This window comes from Coregonus clupeaformis, unplaced genomic scaffold, assembly GCF_020615455.1.
Source record: "Coregonus clupeaformis isolate EN_2021a unplaced genomic scaffold, ASM2061545v1 scaf0531, whole genome shotgun sequence".
In the NCBI taxonomy this organism is placed as follows: Eukaryota; Metazoa; Chordata; class Actinopteri; order Salmoniformes; family Salmonidae; genus Coregonus; species Coregonus clupeaformis.
In genome coordinates this window covers 17837-42474 of record NW_025533986.1, presented here as the reverse complement: position 1 = coordinate 42474, position 24638 = coordinate 17837, and the positions used below count along the sequence as shown (strand labels likewise).

General features: G+C 45.2%; 1 protein-coding gene, 2 long non-coding RNA genes, 4 other non-coding genes and 2 pseudogenes across 10 annotated transcripts; all 9 read left to right on the top strand.

Annotated features, from left to right (window-relative positions):
* Positions 1–649: 649 nt before the first annotated feature.
* On the top strand, positions 650–768 carry LOC123485012. Its single transcript, XR_006658816.1, has one exon. It is a non-coding gene; the product is annotated as a 5S ribosomal RNA (ribosomal RNA).
* Positions 769–1822: 1054 nt separating this feature from the next.
* On the top strand, positions 1823–1941 carry LOC123485015 (annotated as a pseudogene).
* A 265-nt stretch (positions 1942–2206) lies between these two features.
* LOC123485020 lies at positions 2207–2325 on the top strand. The gene has a single exon (XR_006658818.1). It is a non-coding gene; the product is annotated as a 5S ribosomal RNA (ribosomal RNA).
* A 163-nt stretch (positions 2326–2488) lies between these two features.
* On the top strand, positions 2489–2607 carry LOC123485021. Its single transcript, XR_006658820.1, has one exon. It is a non-coding gene; the product is annotated as a 5S ribosomal RNA (ribosomal RNA).
* A 404-nt stretch (positions 2608–3011) lies between these two features.
* On the top strand, positions 3012–3130 carry LOC121558892. Its single transcript, XR_005998630.2, has one exon. It is a non-coding gene; the product is annotated as a 5S ribosomal RNA (ribosomal RNA).
* A 410-nt stretch (positions 3131–3540) lies between these two features.
* Positions 3541–3659, top strand: LOC121558889 (annotated as a pseudogene).
* A 3088-nt stretch (positions 3660–6747) lies between these two features.
* LOC121558872 lies at positions 6748–7422 on the top strand. Its single transcript, XR_005998626.2, has 3 exons — positions 6748–6809; positions 6964–7042; positions 7135–7422. It is a non-coding gene; the product is annotated as an uncharacterized LOC121558872 (long non-coding RNA).
* Positions 7423–12341: 4919 nt separating this feature from the next.
* LOC123485009 (borealin-2-like) lies at positions 12342–15075 on the top strand. 4 transcript variants are annotated; one of them, XM_045215847.1, is made up of 10 exons: positions 12342–12503; positions 12590–12721; positions 12810–12847; positions 12946–12997; positions 13072–13076; positions 14130–14182; positions 14334–14420; positions 14599–14689; positions 14766–14852; positions 14936–15075. In XM_045215847.1, the coding sequence occupies exons 1-10, from the start codon at positions 12383–12385 to the stop codon at positions 14981–14983; spliced, it is 714 nt and encodes a 237-aa protein (XP_045071782.1). In that variant the 5' UTR covers positions 12342–12382; the 3' UTR covers positions 14984–15075. The 4 variants fall into 4 exon arrangements, 3 of the variants coding, with proteins under 3 accessions (XP_045071782.1, XP_045071783.1, XP_045071784.1); XM_045215848.1 differs by lacking the exon at positions 14766–14852; XM_045215849.1 differs by having other exon boundaries at positions 12342–12721.
* Positions 15076–17751: 2676 nt separating this feature from the next.
* On the top strand, positions 17752–18026 carry LOC121559168. The gene is made up of 2 exons (XR_005998703.2): positions 17752–17867; positions 17982–18026. It is a non-coding gene; the product is annotated as an uncharacterized LOC121559168 (long non-coding RNA).
* Positions 18027–24638: the final 6612 nt, after the last annotated feature.

Below are 24638 nucleotides of genomic sequence, written 5' to 3'. Positions count from 1 at the left end.
TGATTTTATTTATCAACCTAATAATATCATGTAATTGTATTGGACTAAATGCAGTTTGTATGTGCTGCCCTGCCCTGCCCTGATCAATTTAAATAATGGACAGTGTGTTTCCCTCAAAATATATGTGTCATGGAGCAACTGCCTTTTATTTATCACCCTAATAATATCATGTATTTTTATTGGACTAAATGCAGTTTGTATGTGCTGTGCTGCCCTGCCCTGCCCTGATCAATTTAAATAATAGACAGTGCATTTCCTTCCAAATATATTTGTCATGGAGCAAGTGCCTTTTATTTATCACCCTAATAAAATCATGTATTTTTATTGGACTAAATGCAGTTTGTATGTGCTGCCCTGCCCTGATCAATTTAAATAATAGACAGTGCGTTTCCCTCAAAATATATGTCTCATGGAGCAACTGCCTTTTATTTATCACCCTAATAATATCATGTATTTTTATTGGACTAAATGCAGTTTGTATGTGCTGCCCTGCCCTGGTCAAATTAAATAATAGACAAAGCGTTTCCCTCAAAATATAGGCAGTACATTCAGCCTTTGTTTTTAGTCGGTTCATTAAGTTGCACGGAAATTCGAATCACTGGTAAATTTTGTTCATGTCTTTATATAGTGTACCAAGAGTTGTTCACTCGCTTACGGCCATACCAACCTGAAAACACCCGATCTCGTCTGATCTTGGAAGCTAAGCAGGATTGTGCCTGGTTAGTACTTGGATGGGATACCGCCTGGGAATACCATGTGCTGTAAGCTTTTTGCTCCACTAGAGAGTAGTCTTGTGTCATGGAGCAACTGCCTTTTATTTATCACCCTAATAATATCATGTATTTTTATTGGACTAAATGCAGTTTGTATGTGCTGCCCTGCCCTGCCCTGATCAATTTAAATAATGGACTGTGCGTTTCCCTCAAAATATATGTGTCATGGAGCAACTGCCTTTTATTTATCACCCTAATAATATCATGTATTTTTATTGGACTAAATGCAGTTTGTATGTGCTGCCCTGGTCAAATTAAATAATAGACAAAGCGTTCCCCTCAAAATATAGGCATTACATTCAGCCTTTGTTTTTAGTCGGTTCATTAAGTTGCACGGAAATTCGAATCACTGGTAAATTTTGTTCATTTCTTTATATAGTGTACCAAGTGTTGTTAACTAGCTTACGGCCATACCAGCCTGAATACGTCTGATCTCGGAAGCTAAGCAGGATCGGGCCTGGTTAGTACTTGGATGGGAGACAGACTCGGAATACCATGTGCTGTAAGCTTTTTGTTCCACTAGAGAGTGCTCTTGTGTCATGGAGCAACTGCCTTTTATTTATCACCCTAATAATATCATGTATTTTTATTGGACTAAATGCAGTTTGTATGTAATGCCCTGCCCTGTCCTGATCAATTTAAATAATGGACAGTGCGTTTCACTCAAAAGATATGTGTCATGGAGAAACTGCCTTTTATTTATCACCCTAATAATATAATTTCTTTTTATTGGACTAAATGCAGTTTGTATGTGCTGCCCTGCCCTGATCAATTTAAATAATAGACAGTGCGTTTCCCTCAAAATATATGTCTCATGGAGCAACTGCATTTTATTTATCACCCTAATAATATCATGTATTTTCATTGGACTAAATGCAGTTTGTATGTGCTGCCCTGATTAATTTAAATAATAGACAGTGCGTTTCACTCAAAATATAGGCAGTACATTCAGACTTTGTTTTTAGTCGGTTCATTAAGTTGCACGGAAATTCGAATCACTGGTAAATTTTGTTCATGTCTTTATATAGTGTACCAAGAGTTGTTCAGGCGCTTACGGCCATACCAACCTGAATATGCCTGATCTTGTCTGATCTCGGAAGCTAAGCAGTATCGGGCCTGGTTAGTACTTGGATGGGAGACCGCCTGGGAATACCATATGCTGTTAGCTATTTGTTCCACTAGAGAGTGCTCTTGTGTCATGGAGCAACTGCCTATTATTTATCACCCTAATAATTTAATGTATTTTTATTGGACTAAATGCAGTTTGTATGTGCTGCCCTGGTCAAATTAAATAATAGACAAAGCGTTCCCCTCAAAATATAAGCATTACATTCAGCCTTTGTTTTTAGTCGGTTCATTAAGTTGCACGGAAATTCGAATCACTGGTAACTTTTTTTCATTTCTTTATATAGTATACCAAGAGTTGTTCAATCGCTTACGGCCATACCAGCCTGAATACACCCGATCTCGTCTGATCTCGGAAGCAAAGCAGGATTGGGCCTGGTTAGTACTTGGATGGGAGACCGCCTGGGAATACCATGTGCTGTTAGCTATTTTGTTCGACTAGAGAGTGCTCTTGTGTCATGGAGCAACTACCTTTTATAGGAAGTACATTCAGCCTTTGTTTTTAGTCGGTTCATTAGGTTGTACGGAAATTCGAATCGCTGATACATTTTGTTCATGTCTTTATATAGTGTACCAAAAGTTGTTCCTGCGCTTACGGCCATACCATCCTGAATATGCCTGATCTCGTCCGATCTCGGAAGCTAAGCAGGATCGGGTATGGTTAGTACTTGGATGGGAGACCGCCTGGGAATACCAGGTGCTGTAAGCTTTTTGTTCCACTAGAGAGTGCTCTTGTGTCATGGAGCACCTGCCTTTTATTTATCACCCTAATAATATCATGTATTTTATTGGACTAAATGCAGTTTGTATGTGCTGTCCTAACCTGATCAAATTAAATAATAGACAGTGCGTTTCCCTCAAAATATATGTGTCATGGAGCAACTGCCTTTTATTTATCACCCTAATAATATCATGTATTTTTATTGGACTAAATGCAGTTTGTATATGATGTTCTACCCTTATCAAATTAAATAATAGACAAAGCGTTTCCCTCAAAATATAGGCAGTACATTCAGCCTTTGTTTTTAGTCGGTTCATTAAGTTGCATGGATATACGAATCGCTGATACATTTTGTTCATATCTTTATATAGTGTACCAAGAGTTGTTCCTGCGCTTACGGCCATACCATCCTGAATATGCCTGATCTCGTCCGACCTCGGAAGCTAAGCAGGATCGGGCCTGGGTAGTACTAGGATGGGAGACCACCTGGGAATACCAGGTGCTGTAAGCTTTTTGCTCCACTAGAGAGTACTCTTGTGTCATGGAGCAACTGCCTTTTATTTATCACCCTAATAATATCATGTAATTTTATTGGACTAAATGCAGTTTGTATGTGCTGCCCTGCCCTGCCCTGATCAAATTAAATAATAGTCAGTGCGTTTCCCTCAAAATATATGTGTCATGGAGCAACTGCCTTTTATTTATCACCCTAATAATATCCTGTATTTTTATTGGACTAAATGCAGTTTGTATGCGCTGTCCTAACCTGATAAAATTAAATAATAGACAGTGCATTTCCCTGAAAATATAGGCAGTACATTCAGCCTTTGTTTTAGTCGGTTCATTAAGTTGCACGGAAATTCGAATCACAGGTAAATTTTTGTTCATTTCTTTATATAGTGTACCAAGAGTTGTTCACTCGCTTAAGGCCATACAAGCCAGGATACACCTGATCTCGTCGGATCTCGGAAGCTAAGCAGTATTGGGGCTGGTTAGTACTTGGATGGGAGACCACCTTGGAATACCAGTTGCTGTAAAAGCACGTAAGAAGCTATGACGTTGTATGATAATCTGTGTTATAAGCTGAGATGTGGATATATGATGTGAATTATGAAGCTATGACATGTAATTAAGGCTCTGAAGCTATGGTGTTTCATAAGGAGCAATGTCATGATATAGGAAGCTATGATGTGGAGGAATTATATTTAAAAAAAAATAATAATACACCTGATCTCGTCTGATGTTGAAAGCTAAGCAGGATTGGGCCTGGTTAGTACTTGGATGGGGAGACCGCCTAGGAATACCAGGTGCTGTACGCTTTTTGTTCCACTAGAGAGTACTCTTGTGTCATGGAGCAACTGCCTTTTATTTATCACCCTAATAATATCATGTATTTTATTGGACTAAATGCAGTTTGTATGTGCTGTCCTAACCTGATCAAATTAAATAATAGACAGTGCGTTTCCCTCAAAATATATGTGTCATGGAGCAACTGCCTTTTATTTATCACCCTAATAATATCATGTATTTTTATTGGACTAAATGCAGTTTGTATATGATGTTCTACCCTTATCAAATTAAATAATAGACAAAGCGTTTCCCTCAAAATATAGGCAGTACATTCAGCCTTTGTTTTTAGTCGGTTCATTAAGTTGCATGGATATACGAATCGCTGATACATTTTGTTCATATCTTTATATAGTGTACCAAGAGATGTTCCTGCGCTTACGGCCATACCATCCAGAATATGCCTTATCTCGTCCGACCTCGGAAGCTAAGCAGGATGGGGCCTTGTTAGTGCACTACTATTGACCAGGGCCCATGGGGCTGCCATGAATAGGGTGCCATTTGGGCTGAAGCGCTGTTACTTTCTCAAGTCTCAACCCGGGCAAGCCAACTGACTGAAGTTGAACATTTAAGGCTGTCGTTATGCCATTGGAGCGCTGAAGAGACCTTTGAATGAGATTAAAATCAGGTTTTGATTTGTGTGGGCTGACGTGTTTTTGGTTTGCTGTGATTGTAGTTATTTCAACCCTGTTTTGTTTTTAAACCTTACGCCACCTGACAAGCCTCCCATCTAGTACTTACCCCACCTGACAAGCCTCCCATCTAGTACTGACCCCACCTGACTAGCCTCCCATCTAGTACTTACCCCACCTGACAAGCCTCCCATCTAGGGGGTGTAACGATCCATCTACTACATCGATGTATCGATTTATATTCTTATGATCCAACTACATCGATCTGTGCTCGCGAGTTGGCCTTTTGGACAACATATATCAATCTAACATCGTTTTAAAATGTAATAAATTGATTGTATCGATACTAGAAATAACCCATTGGATTTAAGCACGTCAGACTTTATATGGATGTTTTTTCTTAGCACTTTTAATGATAAAGGCTTTAAACATTACTCGATTCAGTCTGCCTACTGAGCCAGAAGCCGACGAGCGAGAAATTATCAAGCCACAATTGCGGTCCAGTGTGTGGAAACACTTTGGCTTTTGCAAAGACAGAGATGTTCTAAATAAGTCGCTCGCTGTTTGTAGGATATGTAAAGGTCAAGTAAAGTACAACGGCAACACGACAAATCTCTCCAACCACCTACTAAGGCGCCATGGGATTTCACACAACACCGACCGTCCAGGCACCTCTTGTAGCGTTCCCGCTGCTACAGCAGCGAAAGGTAAAGTCAACTCTGCAGAAGCCTCAGGTCTCGCCTGCATGTTTAGTCAGAGACTAGGCCAAAACTCAGCTCGGGCGAAAAACATCACGGCAACAATTGCCAAGTTTATCTGCAAAGACATGCGACCCTACAGTGTGGTTGAAAATCCGGGATTCCGTGAAATGATTCAAACATTGGAGCCAAGGTACACAATACCAAGCCGACCACACATCTCAGAAAAGGTTATTCCTGCATTGTACGTAAAGTACTAAGAATGATGTGAAACTGTCGCTTTCTCAAGCTGAATGAGTAGCGATAACGACAGATGGCTGGACGTCATGCTCAAATCAAGGGTATGTGACAATTACCTCTCATCACATTGATCCGGAGTGGAAAATGAAGACCTTTGTTCTGCTAACCAGAGTTTTAAATGAAGATATTGCGCGTTACTCGTGAAGCCTGCATGGAGTGGAAAATCTACGACAAGAATCCTGCCATCGTCACAGATAACGCCAGGAATATGATTGTGGCCGGTGCAGAAGCCCAGTTCAGTCCACACATTACCTGCTTCGCACATACACTCAACCTTGCCTCGCAGAAGGGTTTGGGGGTGGACCGTGCTTCCAGGTTGTTGGGGAAAGTGCGAAAAATTGTTGGATATTTTCACCGCAGCCCGATTCCATGTCACACCCTACAGGAAAAACAAACTGATGGATTTACCAAAACATAAACTGATCCAAGACATAATCACCAGATGGAACAGTTCATTCGAAATGCTTGAACGTTTTTTGGAACAACAGCCAGCTATAATGGCAACTCTGATGTCCAAGGATCTACGAAAGGGGGTCACAGATGTAGGCACGCTGAGTGAGAGTGATATTGCCAACATGGATGACATTGTTCAGTTGATGGGTCCTGTCAAAATGGCAACCACTGTGATGTGTGAAGAAGACCAGCCAACTCTCTCTGTAATTGCTCCTCTTCAAGCAAAACTGCTGAAACACCTACAGCCATGCGAAGACGACTCAACCCTGGTTGCAGAGATTAAGAGGGTGATGGCCAGTGACCTCTCCACACGCTACAGAGGCACCCAAGATGCTCTCAACATAGGTAATTAATTTGGAGTCTTAATTAAAATCAACTTGGTTAATATTTTAGGTTATTAGACTGTATTAATTTGTAAAATGCCACACCTTTGCGTTTTCAAGTTTGAATTTGAGTTGTTTTTTCATATGGAAAAGTAAACAAGAAATTCTTAGTTCATGGTGGCTTTACATCATCACTGTGCCACATTTCTTTTAAACATACTAAAGTTTAATCTTCTGATTATTTTGTGTATGAGGAGGTGGTCATCACTTGCAATTTCAGGTCAACTTAATTTAATTATGCAATGAATGCAATATTCTTGTTCTTTAAACAGCATCAGCGTTGGACCCGTGATTTAAAGAACTGCCCTACCTGGAAAAAAGAGGACAGAGAACAGGTCTACACAAAACTGGTTTTTGAGGCAGAAGTGTCCCACCAGGTAACTCTTCTCTCCTCTTTCCTCTGCTCTTTTCTCTTCTCCCCTTTCATTTGTCCTCTCTCAAATCTCATCTGTTCTTTATCTTCCTCTAAATTTATGTGTGCAGTATTACAGAACAGAAATTTGAACAGTTCACACATTCTTACATCAATAGATGCAAGCAATGGGAAATCAGGAGGAAGACGAGGGAAGCTCAAGCACAAAGCTGTCAGGATTCAATGAAGAGACCACAGGTGTGTTTCATGTGATACCAATAAAAGATTGTTGTTGTTTTGTATTAATGAGAAACATGACTATATTTTGAAATATATTTCTTATATTGTAGCTCCAAATGAGTCACCTCCTTGTAAGAAGAAAGCCTTAGATGCGCTGTTTGGCGATTCCTTCACCCAAAGAGAAAGAAAATCCACAAGCGAGACAGCCAGAGCAGAGGTGTTAAGGTACCGAGCAAAAGATGCGTTGCCTTTGACTGAAAATGCCATGAAGTGGTGGAGATCTCAGGAGAAAGAGCTACCTGTACTTTCCACCCTTGCTAAACGGTACCTGTGCATTCCAGGCACCAGTGTGCCAGCAGAACGAGTTTTTAGTACTGCTGGCGACATAGTGAACGCACAGAGAAGGGTTCTGCGGCCAGATCATGTTGATCAGTTGATATTTTTGGAAAAAAAATCTGTAGTCATTGAAGAGTAGCCTAGTAGGTTACACTTGATCTTTTGTTGAATATTGTTTGTTTATTAAAATGAGAGTAGTAGCAGGTTCATCCACTGCTCATTCAACCTGAAGAAATGTTGGTTGCACTTTATTTTTGATATTAATACTGTATTTGTATTGTAATGTTGAAAAACAAAAGCAGAAGTAGCAGGTAAACCTACTGTTAATTCAACCTGAAGAGATGTTGGTTGCACTTTATTTTTGATATTAATATTGAATATTTTCATGTTGAAAAACAAAAGCAGAAGTAGCAGGTAAACCTACTCTTTATTCAACCTGAAGAGATGTTGGTTGCACTTTATTTTTGATATTAATATTGAATATTTTAATGTTGAAAAACAAAAGCAGAAGTAGCAGGTAAACCTACTGTTGAAATGTTGGTTGCACTTACTGTACTTTTATTGAAAATGTATTGAATATTGAAAATGAGATCAGACAATTTTAACTTCCTGTGAATTCAACCTAAAGTGTTGTTTGCACTTTATTCAAATAAAATGTGAATGCATTTGCCATTCATTGTTGTTTACTTGTTTATTTATATTCATAATTAATTGATACCTGATTCCATTACAAGAAACAGGAATCTAGGAAACTTCACCTGCACTGTCCAGTATCCAGGTATTTATTTCAGTCACACTGGTTGAATTTTTGGCTAAAAAGGTTACTGAATCGATTTCAAGTCACTGAATCGTTTCGGATCGTATCGTTCTAAATGAACCAATATCGTCCTTGAATCGTATCGACAACCACGAATCGTGATACAAATCGAATCGTTGTTAAAACGAATCGTTACACCCCTACTCCCATCTAATACTTACCCCACCTGACAAGCATCCCATCTAGTACTTCTAGCCTTCTTTGCTTTTCCCCTCCACTGTGATCTTAGTCTTGGCTGTCATGGCTTTCCCCTCCACAGTGATCTTAGTCTTGGCTGTCATGGCTTTCCCCTCCACAGTGATCTTAGTCTTGGCTTTCCCCTCCACAGTGATCTTAGTCTTGGCTTTCCCCTCCACAGTGATCTTAGTCATGGCTTTCCCCTCCACAGTGATCTTAGTCTTGGCTTTCCCCTCCACAGTGATCTTAGTCTTGGCTGTCATGGCTTTCCCCTCCACAGTGATCTTAGTCTTGGCTTTCCCCTCCACAGTGATCTTAGTCATGGCTTTCCCCTCCACAGTGATCTTAGTCTTGGCTTTCCCCTCCACAGTGATCTTAGTCTTGGCTGTCATGGCTTTCCCCTCCACAGTGATCTTAGTCATGGCTTTCCCCTCCACAGTGATCTTAGTCATGGCTTTCCCCTCCACAGTGATCTTAGTCATGGCTTTCCCCTCCACAGTGATCTTAGTCTTGGCTGTCATGGCTTTCCCCTCCACAGTGATCTTTGTCTTGGCTTTCCCCTCCACAGTGATCTTAGTCATGGCTTTCCCCTCCACAGTGATCTTAGTCATGGCTTTCCCCTCCACAGTGATCTTAGTCTTGGCTTTCCCCTCCACAGTGATCTTAGTCATGGCTTTCCCCTCCACAGTGATCTTAGTCTTGGCTTTCCCCTCCACTGTGATCTTAGTCTTGGCTGTCATGGCTTTCCCCTCCACAGTGATCTTAGTCTTGGCTTTCCCCTCCACAGTGATCTTAGTCTTGGCTTTCCCCTCCACAGTGATCTTAGTCATGGCTTTCCCCTCCACTGTGATCTTAGTCTTGGCTGTGAGAGGAGCATTAATGTGTCATGTTCTACTAGTGCTGAGGAATACCAGGATTTGTTTTCCCTCTAAGATAAATATTTGATACCTCATATTAAAGATATGTATTTATGGCAACGTCATCAATACACTTGATGTCCGACAAACAACAGTTTTACAACAGAGAGCTCAAACAGACCGGTCCTTCTGTAAAACAAATCGATATTCCTTTGTCCAAGAGGACATCTGCCTTATTTTTCTTTGCTGATGACATTTCGCGCCCTGAACTTATAACAAAAGGCTTGCTAGCTGATGTTCAGTGCTGCCTTGGTTTTGAATTTGGTGGGAGAGCCGAGGCTGGTCGTCTTGCGCTGAACAAATATTATGAAACTCCTGTAAAATCATGAAAGCCCATTGGCTAATCAGGATTGACATACTTTGGGAACAACAACATTGCAGTGAACAGCAATGCAATTTCAAAACCAATGTATGCAATTTCAATTATTTTCTCCAGTTTATAAACACAAATAAACTGGAGAAAATAAGTGAGATAATTACAGCTCTGGTGGACATTCCTGCAGTCAGCATGCCAATTGCACGCTCCCTCAAAACTTGAGAAATCTGTGTCATTGTGTTGTGTGACAAAACTGCACATTTTAGAGTGGCCTTTTATTGTCCCCAGCACAAGGTGCACCTGTGTAATGATCACGCTGTTTAATCAGCTTCTTGATATGCCACACCTGTCAGGTGGATGGATTATCTTGGCAAAGGAGAAATGCTCGCTAACAGGGATGTAACCACATTTGTGAACAAAATTCTAGAGAAATAAGCTTTTTGTGCGAATGGAACATTTCTGGGATCTTTTATTTAAGCGCATGAAACATGGGATCAACACTTTCCATGTAGTTCAGTATAGATCATTCTAAGAAACAGCAACAGCCTAGTGCGTTTCTGTTGAGAGAGAGGTGGGAAATGCAGTCAGTGTGTTACACTGGACCATAATAAGATCTGGGCCGGAGTTTCACATTCCACATGCGGAGCCCATTAGGAGTGAGGCAGGGCACACTGTTTCTATTTGATTCCCCTTCACACCAGACAGAGGGAGCAGAGGCTTCTCTCACATGATGGTCTTCCTTTTAGACAAATCCCCCAACAAAGCATCCAATATTGTTTCATTGTAAAATGTCTTTCCCCGCAGAAGGGAAAGGTGTGTGGGGATACAGATCCATCTGTCCTACCAATAAGAGTTTCACCATAAATACATTGTAGAGGAGGTAAAGGTATGGACATATCTTTAATAATGTCCTCCGACACATTGAGTAAATGTGCATCTACATAAGCTGGATACATTCAGATTTCTAAATTGATATTTACATTCAGATTTTGACTGGATAACAGAGCTAGTCAAACTGACACTGTGGTTTTCTAATAGCTCAACTAGTATAATCCCTCTGTGCTAGCCTTATTGGTCAATCAACCTCAGCAAAGTGGCAAACATAGATGAAATCTACTCAAGCTGCAAGAGGCCTAATGTGAAGTAGCCACTGAAGTGGAATGATGCCTATACAGGTTATAAGTGTTCTCTCTTGCTGTCTAGCTAGTTAGAGTGGACGCTGGTGGCCATCTCCCCGTGCTTGTTCTTGGCTCTGCAGATGTATCTTCCAAAGTCGATGGTCTCAAGGTCATCGACGGCCATGACGCTCTGGAAGACGCGGGTGGTGTGTCTCACAAGCTGAAGAGACGAAACACCAAGGTCAAGCATCACTGAGAAATGGTGACATCCAGTTTACCTGGCCAGGATAAGTCCATGTGAAGCTGACGTCCATCTCTGGCTCTCCCAGGACAGTACAGGTGATGTTGATGTTGTCTCCTCGATACACAACTAATCTTCTCCTTTCCCCCTTCTGATAACCAGGTGGCGAATCGCATCTCTGCATGTCTGGCAGACATATCAGTATGGATGACGGATCACCACCTCAAGCTGAACCCTGGCAAGACGGAGCTGCTCTTCCTCCCGGGGAAGGGACTGCCCGTTCCATGATCTCGCCATCACGGTTGACAACTCCGCTGTGTCCTCCTCCCAGAGTGCGAAGAGCCTAGGCGTGACCCTGGACAACACCCTGTCGTTCTCCGCCAACATCAAGGCGGTGACCCGCTCCCTGCAGGTTCATGCTCTACAACATTCGGAGAGTACGACCCTGCCTTACACAGGAAGCGGCACAGGTCCTAATCCAGGCACTTGTCATCTCCCGTCTGGACTACTGCAACTCGCTGTTGGCTGGCCTCCCTGCCTGTGCCATTAAACCCCTACAACTCATCCAGAATGCCGCAGCCCGTCTGGTGTTCAACCTTCCCAAGTTCTCTCACGTCACCCCCTCCTCCGCACACTCCACTGGCTTCCAGTTGAAGCTCGCATCCGCTACAAGACCATGGTGCTTGCCTATGGAGCAGTGAGGGGAACGGCACCTCCGTACCTTCGGGCTCTGATCAGTCCCTACACCCAAACGAGGGCATTGCGTTCATCCACCTCTGGCCTGCTGGCTCCCTTCCTCTGCGGAAGCATAGTTCCCGCTCAGCCCAGTCAAAACTGTTCGCTGCTCTGGCACCCCAATGGTGGAACAAGCTCCCTCACGACGCCAGGACAGCGGAGTCACTCACCACCTTCCGGAGGCATTTGAAACCCCACCTCTTTAAGGAATACCTGGGATAGGATAAAGTAATCCTTCTACCCCCCCACCACAAAATTGTAAAGTGGTTATCCCACTGGCTATAGGGTGAACGCACCAATTGGTGAGTCGCTCTGGATAAGAGCCGTCTGCTAAATGACGTAAATGTGCCCTTGAGCAAGGCACTTAACCCTAATTGCTCCTGTAAGTCGCTCTGGATAAGAGCATCTGCTAAATGACTAAAATGTAAATGTAAAATGTAAAACATCAGCTTTCCAGTACTGAACTGTTAATAGATCTTAAACTTGGCCATCTTTTAAATTAATATTAGATTGACCCACAGGACACAGTTTTGTCCTAGCCCAGCACTAATGGTTAGTGAGATGAGTTATTAGTGGCCTCAGGTGGATTCTAGGGTCAATTTAAGGTCAATTGACTGATCAGGAACACCTGGTGTCCTGAAGGTTATAAATCAGCGTTCAGGTGATGTGGAGGCAGGGGGAAAAGGCACACTGATGAAACCATGGCACCAAGAAGGATAAGAAAAATCAGCAATCAGGCAGAAGGACACACAGATGGTCAAATTAGCAAAGAGATGCGCCAAAAGCGGGGGGCGCTTTTTATTCAACAGTTCGAGAAAGAAGGTTTTTAATTTGAAGAAGGCCTAACCCTACCGTCCGTTTTCCATGTTCTTCAAATGAACTGAATTCACTATGTTCTCCCTTTACAGCACAGGACCGTATAAACGAGATGGAGGCAAAATTGGAGCAGACTCTTGCAACAGTAGATCAGGTTTTCAAAGTGGAATTGATGAAAATGCCACCTGCGCTTCAAAAAACCCTGATAATGGATTTAATAAATGGTGCGATTTTCAATTGTATTTTAATAATTTTTTGGAATACATGTATGTTTTTAAGTAAGGGTTGTTTCCACCCTTACTTTCCTAGCAGATGACATTTCGGCAGGTGAAGTCACAATCGCCATAAAGGTAGGATGGAACATTGATTATCCGACTGGCTATAAATGGCTTAGTACTGCCTCCTTGTGGCTTACTGTAGAAATGTCAACATCCAACATATTTTACAGACCGAGTCACCCGAGATTCACCAGCCTCTCACTAGGAAGCTCAGTAAAAAAGGTAATGGTTTATTTCCTCAATTAATTTAAATGCATATAAACTTGTCATTAACGATACATTTCTTACTTCTGTAGTCAAAGTAAGTGAAGGTGCATCGGCTCATAAACGAGAAGACTACAACAGAACCATCAAAGGTAGCTCGCAATTCAAAGAGCTTTATTGGCATGGGAAACGTATGTTTACATTGCCAAAAGCACGTGAAATAGATAATAAACAGTGTTATAAAGATGTGCAAATGGATAAAGTACAAAAGGGAAAATAAACAGGGGTTGTATTTACAATTGTTTGTTCTTCACTAGTTGCCCTTTTCTTGTGGCAACAGGTCCCAAATCTTGCTGCTGTGATGACACACTGGTATTTCGCCTAATATATGGGAGTTTATCCAAATTTGATTTGTTTTCGAGTTCTTTGTAGGTCTGTAATCTGAGGGAAATGTCTCTCTGGTCATACATTTGGCAGGTTAGGAAGTGCAGGTCAGTTTCCACCTCGTTCTGTGGGCAGTGTGCACAGGCAGACCTGGCTCTCAAGAGAAGACCGGCTATGGCTGCATCTCAATAGCAAGACTATGTTCACTGAGTCTACACATAGTCAAAGCTTTCCTTAATTTTGGTTGTCAGTGGTCAGGTATTCTGCCACTACTCTCTGTTTAGGTCCAAATAGCAGTCCAGTTTGCTGTGTTTTTTTGGTAAAGTCATGCCAATGTGTTAAGTAATTATCATTTTGTTTTCTCACGATTTGGTTGGGTCTAATTGTGTAGCTGTCCTGGGGCTCTGGTCTCTGTGAATCGCTTCCTTTAAGGTAGTTGTAGAATTTTAACGGCTCTTTTCTGTATTTTGATAATTAGCGGGTATCTGCCTAATTCTGCTCTGCATGCATTATTTGGTGTTTTACGTTCTACACCCATGTTTATGCAGAATTCTGCATGCAGTCTCAATTTGGTGTTTGTCCCATTCTGTGAATTCTTGGTTGGTGAGCAGACCCCCACAACCATAAAGGGCTGATGTTTAGGCAGCGGTAGGTATAGTTTAGCTCCCACTTTATTTGCATGGCATTAGACCAATGTGTGTTTGGGAACAGACTGGCCATTTCCACATAGAAAATGTACTAAATTGTATTTTTTCTTTTTCTAAAGGGTTCCAAGAAAGCCAGATTACTTGCCAATAGCTCAAGCACTGGAAGCCTACGGTAACTCTCCCTATATATTCATCAGTCCTGGTGAGCAACCGGGTGCTACTCATTTTATTCCAGTCCACCACTCAAACACCTGATTGAACTAATTCAGTAGTGTTAGTTGAAACGCCCTCTTCTGGTTGATTCTGCTCATTTGTTCTTGCAGGTGTGCCACATCCACAAATACAAAAATAACCAAAACTCGTCTTGCCAAAATCAGTGATCAGTCGCCACTGACTGGAACGAAACACGGGTTTGTCTTCACTTATCACAATCCCAGTGCAGTGTAACTGCAGTTCTGCAATTACTGGGTCCAAAATACCAGTTGAGTCGACTGCAGTTACTGCACCTTTACTGCAGTTTCAAAACTGCAATCTTTTAAGGGATATCAGAGTTGATCAAATTAATTCTGTCCTAAATTCTGTTTCTAGATCTGTTTTGCGGTCAGCCAGTGATGACCACCTGTATTGCTCCCTGTCTGGATTGTCTCCACATGTAACAATCTCTACAGCCCATGGAGAGGTAACTTTTCATATTGAGGTTGTTGGGGTTTAAGTTATTTCAAGCAGTCTAAACTAGTCATATATTTTCTCCAAAGACATTGTGCCTCTCGGATGATACTGTTGAAGATGCCGACATTGGGTTACTGGATGACATGGCTATTCTCCAGATGCAGAAGTTGATGGTAAAATGTAATCTGTTGTGAATTTCTCATTTAAAATGGACAATATATCCCCTACAATTAATTGACTAATCTTTCTCATTTAGAAACTGATGGACTACCTTTACAACAAAGTCAAAGCGAATCAGCAATGATACCAAGACATCTAACGTTGATCCACTAATGCCACCTATGCATGTTTTACGTTCAAATTAAAAGTTGTGATTCAATAAATTGTATTTGTATATTCATGTTTACTGGCTGGTGAGCACTATTTAGCCACATGAAGTTGGTTGTTGTGAGCATCCTATTGACTGTTTTGTATCAATGATAGTAAGACTTGATAGTTGGCTATATGAACAAATAATAATATAATGGTCTTCCATTTTAGTCATTTAGCAGACGTTCTTATCCAGAGCAACTTACAGTTAATGAGTGCATACATTTTTAAATATATATTTTTCATACTGGCCCCCGTGGGAATCGAACCCACAACCCTGGCGCTTGCAAACGCCATGCTCTACCAACTGAGCTACATCCCTGCCGGCCATTCCTTCCCATACCCTGGACGATGCTGGGCCAATGTGCGCCGCTCCATGGGTCTCCCAGTCGCGGCCGGCTACGACAGAGCCTGGATTCGAACCAGGATCTCTAGCACTGCATTGCAGTGCCTTAGACCACTGCGCCACTCGGGAGACCGTCTTGCTAACAGTGCTTGACTTGGGCAAGAGCTCACCAGGGCTGAGTACCAGCAACTAAAATGTTCTACAGCTTGCGCTCCTGTTCCTCTTATAGAAGATTAACTCTAAGGCATTGTGGCGCTCCTGCACATATACCATCGAAGTCGGGTTTATTTAAGCAGTACTCAACTTATTGTGCCTGAATTTCTCACTTTTTGAAAACGCCATGCTCTACCAACTGAGCTACAGAGGGCCTATATACAACTCATGTATACACTGAACAAAAATAAACATGCAACAATTAAAGATTTTACTGAGTTCACATAAAGGAAATCTGTCAATTGAAATAAATTCAATAAACCCTAATCTATGGATTTCACATGACTGGGAATATGTTGGTCAGATACCTTCAAGAAACATTTATGTATAGGGGCGTAGCTCAGGAAATAGAAGTTACAAATGTAACTATGGTTCTACGAATACCTTGTAAACCAGGGTTCTTCAATTCCGGTCCTGGAGGGCGAAACACCTCTGTTTTTCATCCCCTCTCCTTCTAATCAGGGGCTAATTCAGACCTGGGACACCAGGTGAGTGCAATTAACTACCAGGTAGAAATAAAAAACAGAAGTGTTTCGGCCCTCCAGGACCGGAATTGAAGAACCCTGTTGTAAACCATCCGTATGATTGAAAGTATGGATTATGACCTCTCCAGAGCGCGAGGGATGAGTAAAGTCACGCCGGTGACGTGACATGGGAGGACGTGCCCACACGGTTCATGTACGGTTTTATGTCAGACCACGCACTGTCTCAGAGAATCTTCTCACCCAAAAGATTCAGAGTGACAGGAAAGTACTGATGGCCTTCCAGGTATTCGTAGAACCATACTTTTTTTTAGGGGTTAGATCAGCATTAATATTGCAGATAGATTGTAACTTCCATCAATGTAATTATCTGCATCACTTCCAATCCCCCATATGGTTTGTTTTCGCATATAAACTCAGCAAAAAAACAAACATCCTCTCACTGTCAACTGCGTTTATTTTCAGCAAACTTAATGTGTAAATATTTATGCGAGCATAAGATTCAACAACTGAGACATAAACTGAACAAGTTCCACAGACATGTGACTAACAGAAATTGAATAATGTGTCCCTGAACAAAAGTAACAGTCAGTATCCGGTGTGGCCACCAGCTGCATTAAGTACTGCAGTGCATCTCCTCATGGACTGCACCAGATTTGCCAGTTCTTGCTGTGAGATGTTACCCCACACTTCCACCAAGGCACCTGTATGTTCCCGGACAGTTCTGGGGTGGAATGGCCCTAGCCCTCACCCTCCGATCCAACAGGTCCCAGACGTGCTCAATGGGATTGAGATCCGGGCTCTTCGCTGGCCATGGCAGAACACTGACATTTCTGTCTTGCAGGAAATCACACACAGAACGAGCAGTTGTCATGCTGGAGGGTCTTGTCAGGATGAGCCTGCAGGAAGGGTACCACATGAGGGAGGAGGATGTCTTCCCTGTAACGCACAGCGTTGAGATTGCCTGCAATGACAACAAGCTCAGTCAGATGATGCTGTGACACACCGCCCCAGACCATGACGGACCCTCCACCTCGATCCCGCTCCAGAGTACAGGCCTCGGTGTAACGCTCATTCCTTCGACGATAAACGCGAATCCGACCATCACCCCTGGTGAGACAAAACCGCGACTCGTCAGTGAAGAGCACTTTTGCCAGTCCTGTCTGGCCCAGCGACTTTTACAAAGCTCGAGACAAATTTACATTTTAGAAAACAAATTAACAAGACGCAAAACACTTTTACCAGTCCCGAAACAAATGTACAAATGACAGATTCTTCACGGAAAAGGAATGTACCACATACCGGAAGTGACACGGAAGTGATGAGCGTGGTCTTTTCGTTGTTGTTGTGGAGTTTATAGCGTTTATGGTGACCGCACGAACATGGACTGCGGCGAGGGATGTTTTGCCCGTTTTGTGGCAAACACATGAACAGCTTAACGCTGGTTTTTGCTTTACGTGTGGTCGGTGTTTGGAGTTTTTAAAGGACGCGGACAAGACGGAAACATTGGAAACACAGGGGACGTCTCGACAGCCGGACAGTGCTATGCAAAGTAAGTTTAGCAAAACCAAAACGCTAGCTATCTAAGGACAGTAACGCTAATGATTTTTTGAGCGGCTTCTAACTTTCTGTTTCGAACTCTGTCCATTTCTGCAGAACAGCCATGCCCATCATACAAACAGCTCATGGAGTACAGAAGCTCGAAATCAAAAGAACGACAGTCTTTTAACTATGGGCCAAAAGGAAGATATAGGCCTAAAGAAAGAAAACACGTCCAGGTAAGGTGTACTGACCGTCCTATACAATTTTGCAATGCTCTATATGTATTTGTGTGTTTGTGTATATTTATTTTACCTATGTATACATTAATTATATCTTTGTTATTTTACTAGATAAACGTAGGATTGATGGTGCCAAGTGGAACTGATTTAAAACCTCTAAGAGGGAAAACACTACCGTTATTTACAGACCCAGAGGTAGCAGCACCTGATCTACTGAAACAAGCTGTCCAGAAAATGACAACATTTAACAAGGACATGCACGAAGGACCTTATGTCCTTTGTATCCAGACTGCTCAGAGGTGGTTCATGTGCCTGGGTCAGAAAGGCCATTCAAATTGGCAGAATATAAAAGAAATAGGAAAGGCATATTCCAGGATCACTTTTTTCATTTGCCTAGAAAAACACTATAAAAGAGGTTAGGTTAGGGTTAGGGTTAGGGGTTAGGGTTAGGGGTTAGGGTTAGGGTTTAGGGGTTAGGGTTAGGGTTAGGGGTTAGGGTTAGGTTTAGGGTTAGGGTTAGGGGTAGGGTTAGGGTTAGGGTTAGGGTTAGGTTAGGGTTAGGGTTAGGGTTAGGGTTAGGTTAGGGTTAGGGTTAGGTACAGGGATAAAAACTCCATTGGACACCCATGTCCAATTCTGTATGTGGAGAAGGTAATGTCGTGGGGAGCTGGGGTTTGTTTTGTTGTACTCCTGGGAGGCCGTAGATGTCCATCGATGTGCGTTGGAGGGGGCTAGGGTTAGGGTTAGGGTACAGGGATAAAACTCAATTGGACACCCCTGTCCAATTCTGTATGTGGAGAAGGTAATGTCGTGGGGAGCTGGGGTTTGTTTTGCTCTACTCCTGGGAGGCCGTAGATGGGTTAGGGTTAGGGTTAGGGTTAGGGTTAGGGTTAGGGTTAGGGGTTAGGGTTAGGGTTAGAGGTTAGGGTTAGGGTTAGGGTTAGGTTAGGGAGTTAGGGTTAGGGTTAGGGTTAGGGTTAGGTTAGGTTAGGGTTAGGGTTAGGGTTAGGGTTAGGGTTAGGGTTAGGGTAGGTTAGGGGTTAGGGTTAGGGTTAGGGTTAGGGTTAGGTACAGGGGATAAAAACTCAATTGGACACCCCTGTCCAATTCTGTATGTGGAGAAGGTAATGTCGTGGGGAGCTGGGGTTTGTTTTGCTGTACTCCTGGGAGGACGTAGATGTCAATCGATGTGCTTTGGAGGGGGCTAGGTGGATTTCAAAATTTGGTTAGGGTTAGGGTTAGGGTTAGGGGTTAGGGGTTAGGGTTAGGGTTAGGTACAGGGATAAAAACTCAATTGGACACCCCTGTCCAATTCTGTATGTGAGAAGGTAATGTGGTGGGGAGCTGGGGTTTGTTTTGCTGTACTCCTGGGAGGCCGTAGATGTAGGGTTAGGGTTAGGGTTAGGGTTAGGGTTAGGGTTAGGGTTAGGGTTAGGTACAGGGATAAAAACTCAATTGGACACCCCTGTCCAATTCTGTATGTGGAGAAGGTCATGTCGTGGGGAGCTGGGGTTTGTTTTGTTGTACTCCTGGGAGGCCATAGATGTTAATTGATGTGCTTTGGAGGGGCTAGGTGGATTTCAAAATTTGGTTATGTTTTTAGCACATAGGTACAGGGATAAAAACTCCATTGGACACCCTGTCCAATTCTGTATGTGGAGAAGGTAATGTCCGTGGGGAGCTGGGGTTTGTTTTGTTGTACACCTGGGAGGCCGTAGATGTCAATCGATGTGCTTTGGAGGGGGCTAGGGTTAGGGTTAAGGTACAGGGATAAAAACTCAATTGGACACCCCTGTCCAATTCTGTATGTGGAGAAGGTAATGTCGTGGGGAGCTGGGGTTTGTTTTGCTCTACTCCTGGGAGGCCCGGATGTCAATCGATGTGCTTTGGAGGGGGCTAGGTGGATTTCAAAATTTGGTTATTTTTTTTGCACATAGGTACAGGGATAAAAACTCCAATTGGACACCCCTGTCCAATTCTGTATGTGGAGAAGGTAATGTCGTGGGGAGCTGGGGTTTGTTTTGTTGTACTCCTGGGAGGCCGTAGATGTCCATCGATGTGCTGAGAGGCTAGGTGGATTTCAAAACTTAGTCTCCGTCTGATCGATTCTGCAAGTGTTTGGCTCTTTGGTGACTTAAAAAAGTGCAACACAAACCTATTCCAGATGACTCAGGGGTATTGAAAACGTGCTCCTAGATGGTTTTACAGGGAACTTTTTTTGCACCCCTGTCCAATTCTGTATGTGGAGAAGGTAATGTGTGGGTAGCTGTGGTTTGTTTTACTGTACTCCTGGGAGGCCGTGATGTCAATCGATGTGCTTTGGAGGGGGCTAGGTGGATTTCAAAATGTGGTTATTTTTTTTGCACATAGGTACAGGGATAAAAACTCAATTGGACACCCCTGTCCAATTCTGTATGTGGAGAAGGTAATGTCGTGGGGAGCTGTGGTTTGTTTTGCTGTTCTCCTGGGAGGCCGTAGATGTCAATCAATGTGCTTTGGAGGGGGCTAGGTGGATTTCAAAATTTGGTTAGTTACAGGGATAAAAACTCAATTGGACAACCCTGTCCAATTCTGTATGTGGAGAAGGAAATGTCGTGGGGAGCTGTGGTTTGTTTTGTTGTACTCCTGGGAGGCGTTAGGGTTAGGGTTGGGGTTAGGGTTAGGGTTAGGTTTAGATACGTGCTTTCACATCAGAGTCTCCAAATGACTCCAATAACACCAGAAAAAGTCGGTAGATTTGTCGCTAGTCCCTTTTTTGAAAATGTGTCGCTAGAGGGGTCTGAAAACTTGATAAATATAGCGACAAAGTCGCTAAGTTGGCAACACTGGCCGGAGAGGCACGCATCAATTTACTGCGTACTAATGTACACATTCCGTCAGACGGAGAATGATGCGTTGAAGAGGGCGAGGAACGACATGGAGTCACAATCCATGCCAGGCACACCTGTGAGCTCTGGAACTCCACCTCCAACAGGCAGAGGCAACAATCCATCCACCCATGATGGGCTATTAGCAGGACAATAGACTCTTGTGTTAAGTTGCGTCAATTCAAATCTGGTATTAGGAACAAAAGAGGTCAATACACGTCTTCTAAAATAGACTAGTTTTTTAATTAATGCAAAACACTTCAATGGTAAATATGATGTTCGTATATACGGGTCCACTGAAATACCATTTGTTCCAGAGATAGAGCCGGGCTGTAAAACACGCCAATTTTAACAGCTCAGGGTTAGGTGGGAAAATTACGGGCAGCCAAAGTCGCTCCAGAGATAGAGCCGGGCTGTAAAACACGCCAATTTTAACTGCTCAGGGGTAGGTGGAAAATTACGGGCAGCCAAAGTCGCTCCGACATTCCGTTCCAGAGATAGAGCCGGGCTGTAAAAAACGCTAATTTTAACCACCCGCTGCTCGTTGAGAAAGATGCAAACGATACGTGCTTTCACATCAGAGTCTCCAAATGACTCCAATAACACCAGAAAAAAGTCGGTAGATTTGTCGCTAGTCCCTTTTTTTGAAAATGTGTTAGGGTTAGGGTTAGGAGTTAGGGTTAGGGGTTAGGGTTTAGGGTTAGGGTTAGGGTTAGGGTTAGGGTTAGGTACAGGGATAAAAACTCCATCGGACACCCCTGTCCAATTCTGTATGTGGAGAAGGTAATGTCGTGGGGAGCTGGGGTTGGTTTTGTTGTACTCCTGGGAGGCCGTAGATGTCCATTGATGGGGTTTGGAGGGGTTAGGTGGATTTCAAAATGTGGTTATGTTTTTAGCACATAGGTACAGGGATAAAAACTCAATTGGACACCCCCTGTCCAATTCTGTATGTGGAGAAGGTAATGTCGTGGGGAGCTGGGGTTTGTTTTTGCTGTACTCCTGGGAGGCCTTAGATGTCAATCGATGTGCTTTGGAGGGGGCTAGGTGGATTTCAAAATTTGGGTAGGTACAGAGATAAAAAAATCAATTGGACACCCCTGTCCAATTCTGTATGTGGAGAAGGTAATGTCGTGGGGAGCTGGGGTTGGTTTTGTTGTGTACTCCTGGGAGGCCGTAGATGTCCATTGATGGGTTTAGGTGGATTTCAAAAATGTGGTTATGTTTTTGCACATAGGTACAGGGATAAAAACTCAATTGGACACCCCTGTCCAATTCTGTATGTGGAGAAGGTAATGTCGTGGGGAGCTGGGGTTTGTTTTGTTGTACTCCTGGGAGGCCGTAGATGTCCATTGATGTGCTTTGGAGGGGGCTAGGTGGATTTCAAAATTTGGGTAGGTACAGGGATAAAAAATCAATTGGACACCCCTGTCCAATTCTGTATGTGGAGAAGGTAATGTCGTGGGGAGCTGGGGTTGGTTTTGTTGTACTCCTGGGAGGCCGTAGATGTCCATTGATGGGTTTAGGTGGATTTCAAAATGTGGTTATGTTTTTAGCACATAGGTACAGGGATAAAAACTCAATTGGACACCCCTGTCCAATTCTGTATGTGGAGAAGGTAATTTCGTGGGGAGCTGGGGTTAGGGTTAGGGTTAGGGTTAGGGTTAGGTACAGGGATAAAAACTCCATCGGACACCCCTGTCCAATTCTGTATGTGGAGAAGGTAATGTCGTGGGGAGCTGGGGTTTGTTTTGCTGTACTCCTGGGAGGCCGTAGATGTCAATCGATGTGCTTTGGAGGGGGCTAGGTGGATTTCAAAATTTGGTTAGGTACAGGGATAAAAACTCAATTGGACACCCCTGTCCAATTCTGTATGTGGAGAAGGTAATGTCATGGGGAGGTGGGGTTTGTTTTGTTTTACTTCTGGGAGGCCGTAGATGTCCATTGATGTGCTTTGGAGGGGGCTAGGTGGATTTCAAAATTTGGTTATGTTTTTTGCACATAGGTACAGGGATAAAAACTCAATTGGACACCCCTGTCCAATTCTGTATGTGGAGAAGGTAATGTCGTGGGGAGCTGGGGTTTGTTTTGTTGTACTCCTGGGAGGCCGTAGATGTCCATTGATGTGCTTTGGAGGGGGCTAGGTGGTTAGGTTGGGCTAGAAGAAAAGAAGAAGATAGCGGCTAGGGCCAGGCTGTGGCTAGTAGGCTAGGTTGAAGAAGCAGGCCAGCAGCAGGCTGGACAGGCTAGCGCACCAGCCCCAGCCAGGCCAGCCCGCCGAGGCCAGGCCAGGGCCAGGGGGCCAGGCCAGGCCAGGCCAGGGCCCGCTCCAGGGGCCAGGGCCAGGCCAGGCCAGGCCAGGCCGCCAGGCCAGGGCCAGGCCAGGCCAGGCCAGGGCTCAGGCCAGGCGCGGGCAGGGGCCAGGCCAGAAGCCAGGCCAGCAAGGGCAAGGCGGCCAGGCCAGGCCAGGCCAGGCCCAGGCCAGGCCAGGCCAACGGCAAGGCCAGGGCCAGGCCAGGCCAGGCCAGGCCAGGCCAGGCCAGGCCCAGGCCAGGCCAGGCCAGGCCAGGCCGAGCAGGCCAGGCCAGGCCAGGCCAGGCCGAGGCCAGGCCAGGCCAGGCCAGCCAGGCCAGGCCAGGCCAGGCCAGGCCAGGCCAGGCCAGGAGGAGGCCAGGGCCAGGCCAGGGCCAGGCCCAGGCCAGGCGGGCAGGGGCCAGGGCCAGGCCGAAGAACGCGGTCAGCCAGGCCGAGGGCCAGGCCAGGGCCGAGGCCCAGGCCAGGCCCCAGGCCCCCGGCCAGGCCAGGCCAGGCCAGGCCAGGCCAGGCCAGGCAGGCCAGGCCAGGCCAGGCCAGGCCAGGCCAGGCCAGCCAGGCCAGGCAGGCCAAAGCAAAAGGCCAGGCCAAAAAGGCCAGGGGAAGCGGGCAGGCGAGGCCAGGCCAGGGGCCAGGTTGGCCAGGGCCAGGCCAGGCCAGGCCAGGCAGGCAGGGTTGTAGGGTCCAGGGGCCAGGCCAGAGGAGGCTAGGCCAGGAAAAATCAACTGCACCCCCGTCCAATCGCTGTAGGGGGAGTAATGGTCGTGGGGGGGGGTTGTTTTGTTTGCGAGGGTTGTTGGGGGCGCGAGGGGGTTAGGTTAGGGCTAGGCTGGGTTAGGGAAGGGCTAGGCTAGGCCAGGCCAGAGCCAGGCCAGGCAGCCAGGCCAGGAAGGCTGGCCCGCCCAGGCCGAGGCCAGGCCAGGCCAGGCCAGGGCAGGCCGCCAGGCCAGGCCAGGCCCAGGCCAGGCCAGGCCAGGCCAGCCAGGGCCAGGCCAGGCCAGGCCAGGCCAGGCCAGGCCAGGCCAGGGCAGGCCCAGGCCAGGCCAGGCCAGGCCCAGGCCCAGGCCAGGGCCTAAAAAACCAGGCCAGGCCAGGCCAAGCTGGGTGGTTAGGGGTTAGGCCAGGCCAGGCCAGGGCCTAGGCCAGGCCAAAGCCAGTCAGGCCAGTTAGCCAGGCCAGAAGCCAGGCCAGCCAGGCCGCAGGACAGGCTAAGGAACCACCGTCCACTCCCTGTATGTGTCGGCTGCAATGTCGTGGGAGGCCGGGCCTTTTTCTCGGACCGAGTGTCATTGTTGGGGGGGCAGTGGTAGGCCAGGCTTAGGGTTAGGCAAAGCCAGAAGCAGGCCAGGAGGCCAAGGCAGCAGGGCCAGGCCAGGCCAGGCCAGGCCAGGGGCCAGGCCGGCAAGCCAGGCCAGGCCAGGCCAGGCCAGGCCCAGGCCAGGCCAGGCCAGGGCCCAGGCCCAGGCCAGGCCAGGCCCGGGCCAGGCCAGGCCAGCGCCAGGCCAGGGCCAGGCCAGGCCAGGGCCAGGCCGAGGCCCAGGCCAGCCAGGCCAGGCCCAGGCCAGGCCAGGGCGGCAGGCCAGGCCAGGCC

Excerpts from the sequence above, each read along its gene's own strand:
- LOC123485009 (XM_045215847.1), top strand. The coding sequence starts at position 12,383 with ATGGCACCAAGAAGGATAAGAAAAATCAGCAATCAGGCAGAAGGACAC. Across the intron at positions 12,722-12,809 it reads GATAATGGATTTAATAAATG|ATGACATTTCGGCAGGTGAA; the intron begins GTGCGATTTTCA and ends CTTTCCTAGCAG. Across the intron at positions 14,853-14,935 it reads TCCAGATGCAGAAGTTGATG|AAACTGATGGACTACCTTTA; the intron begins GTAAAATGTAAT and ends TTTCTCATTTAG.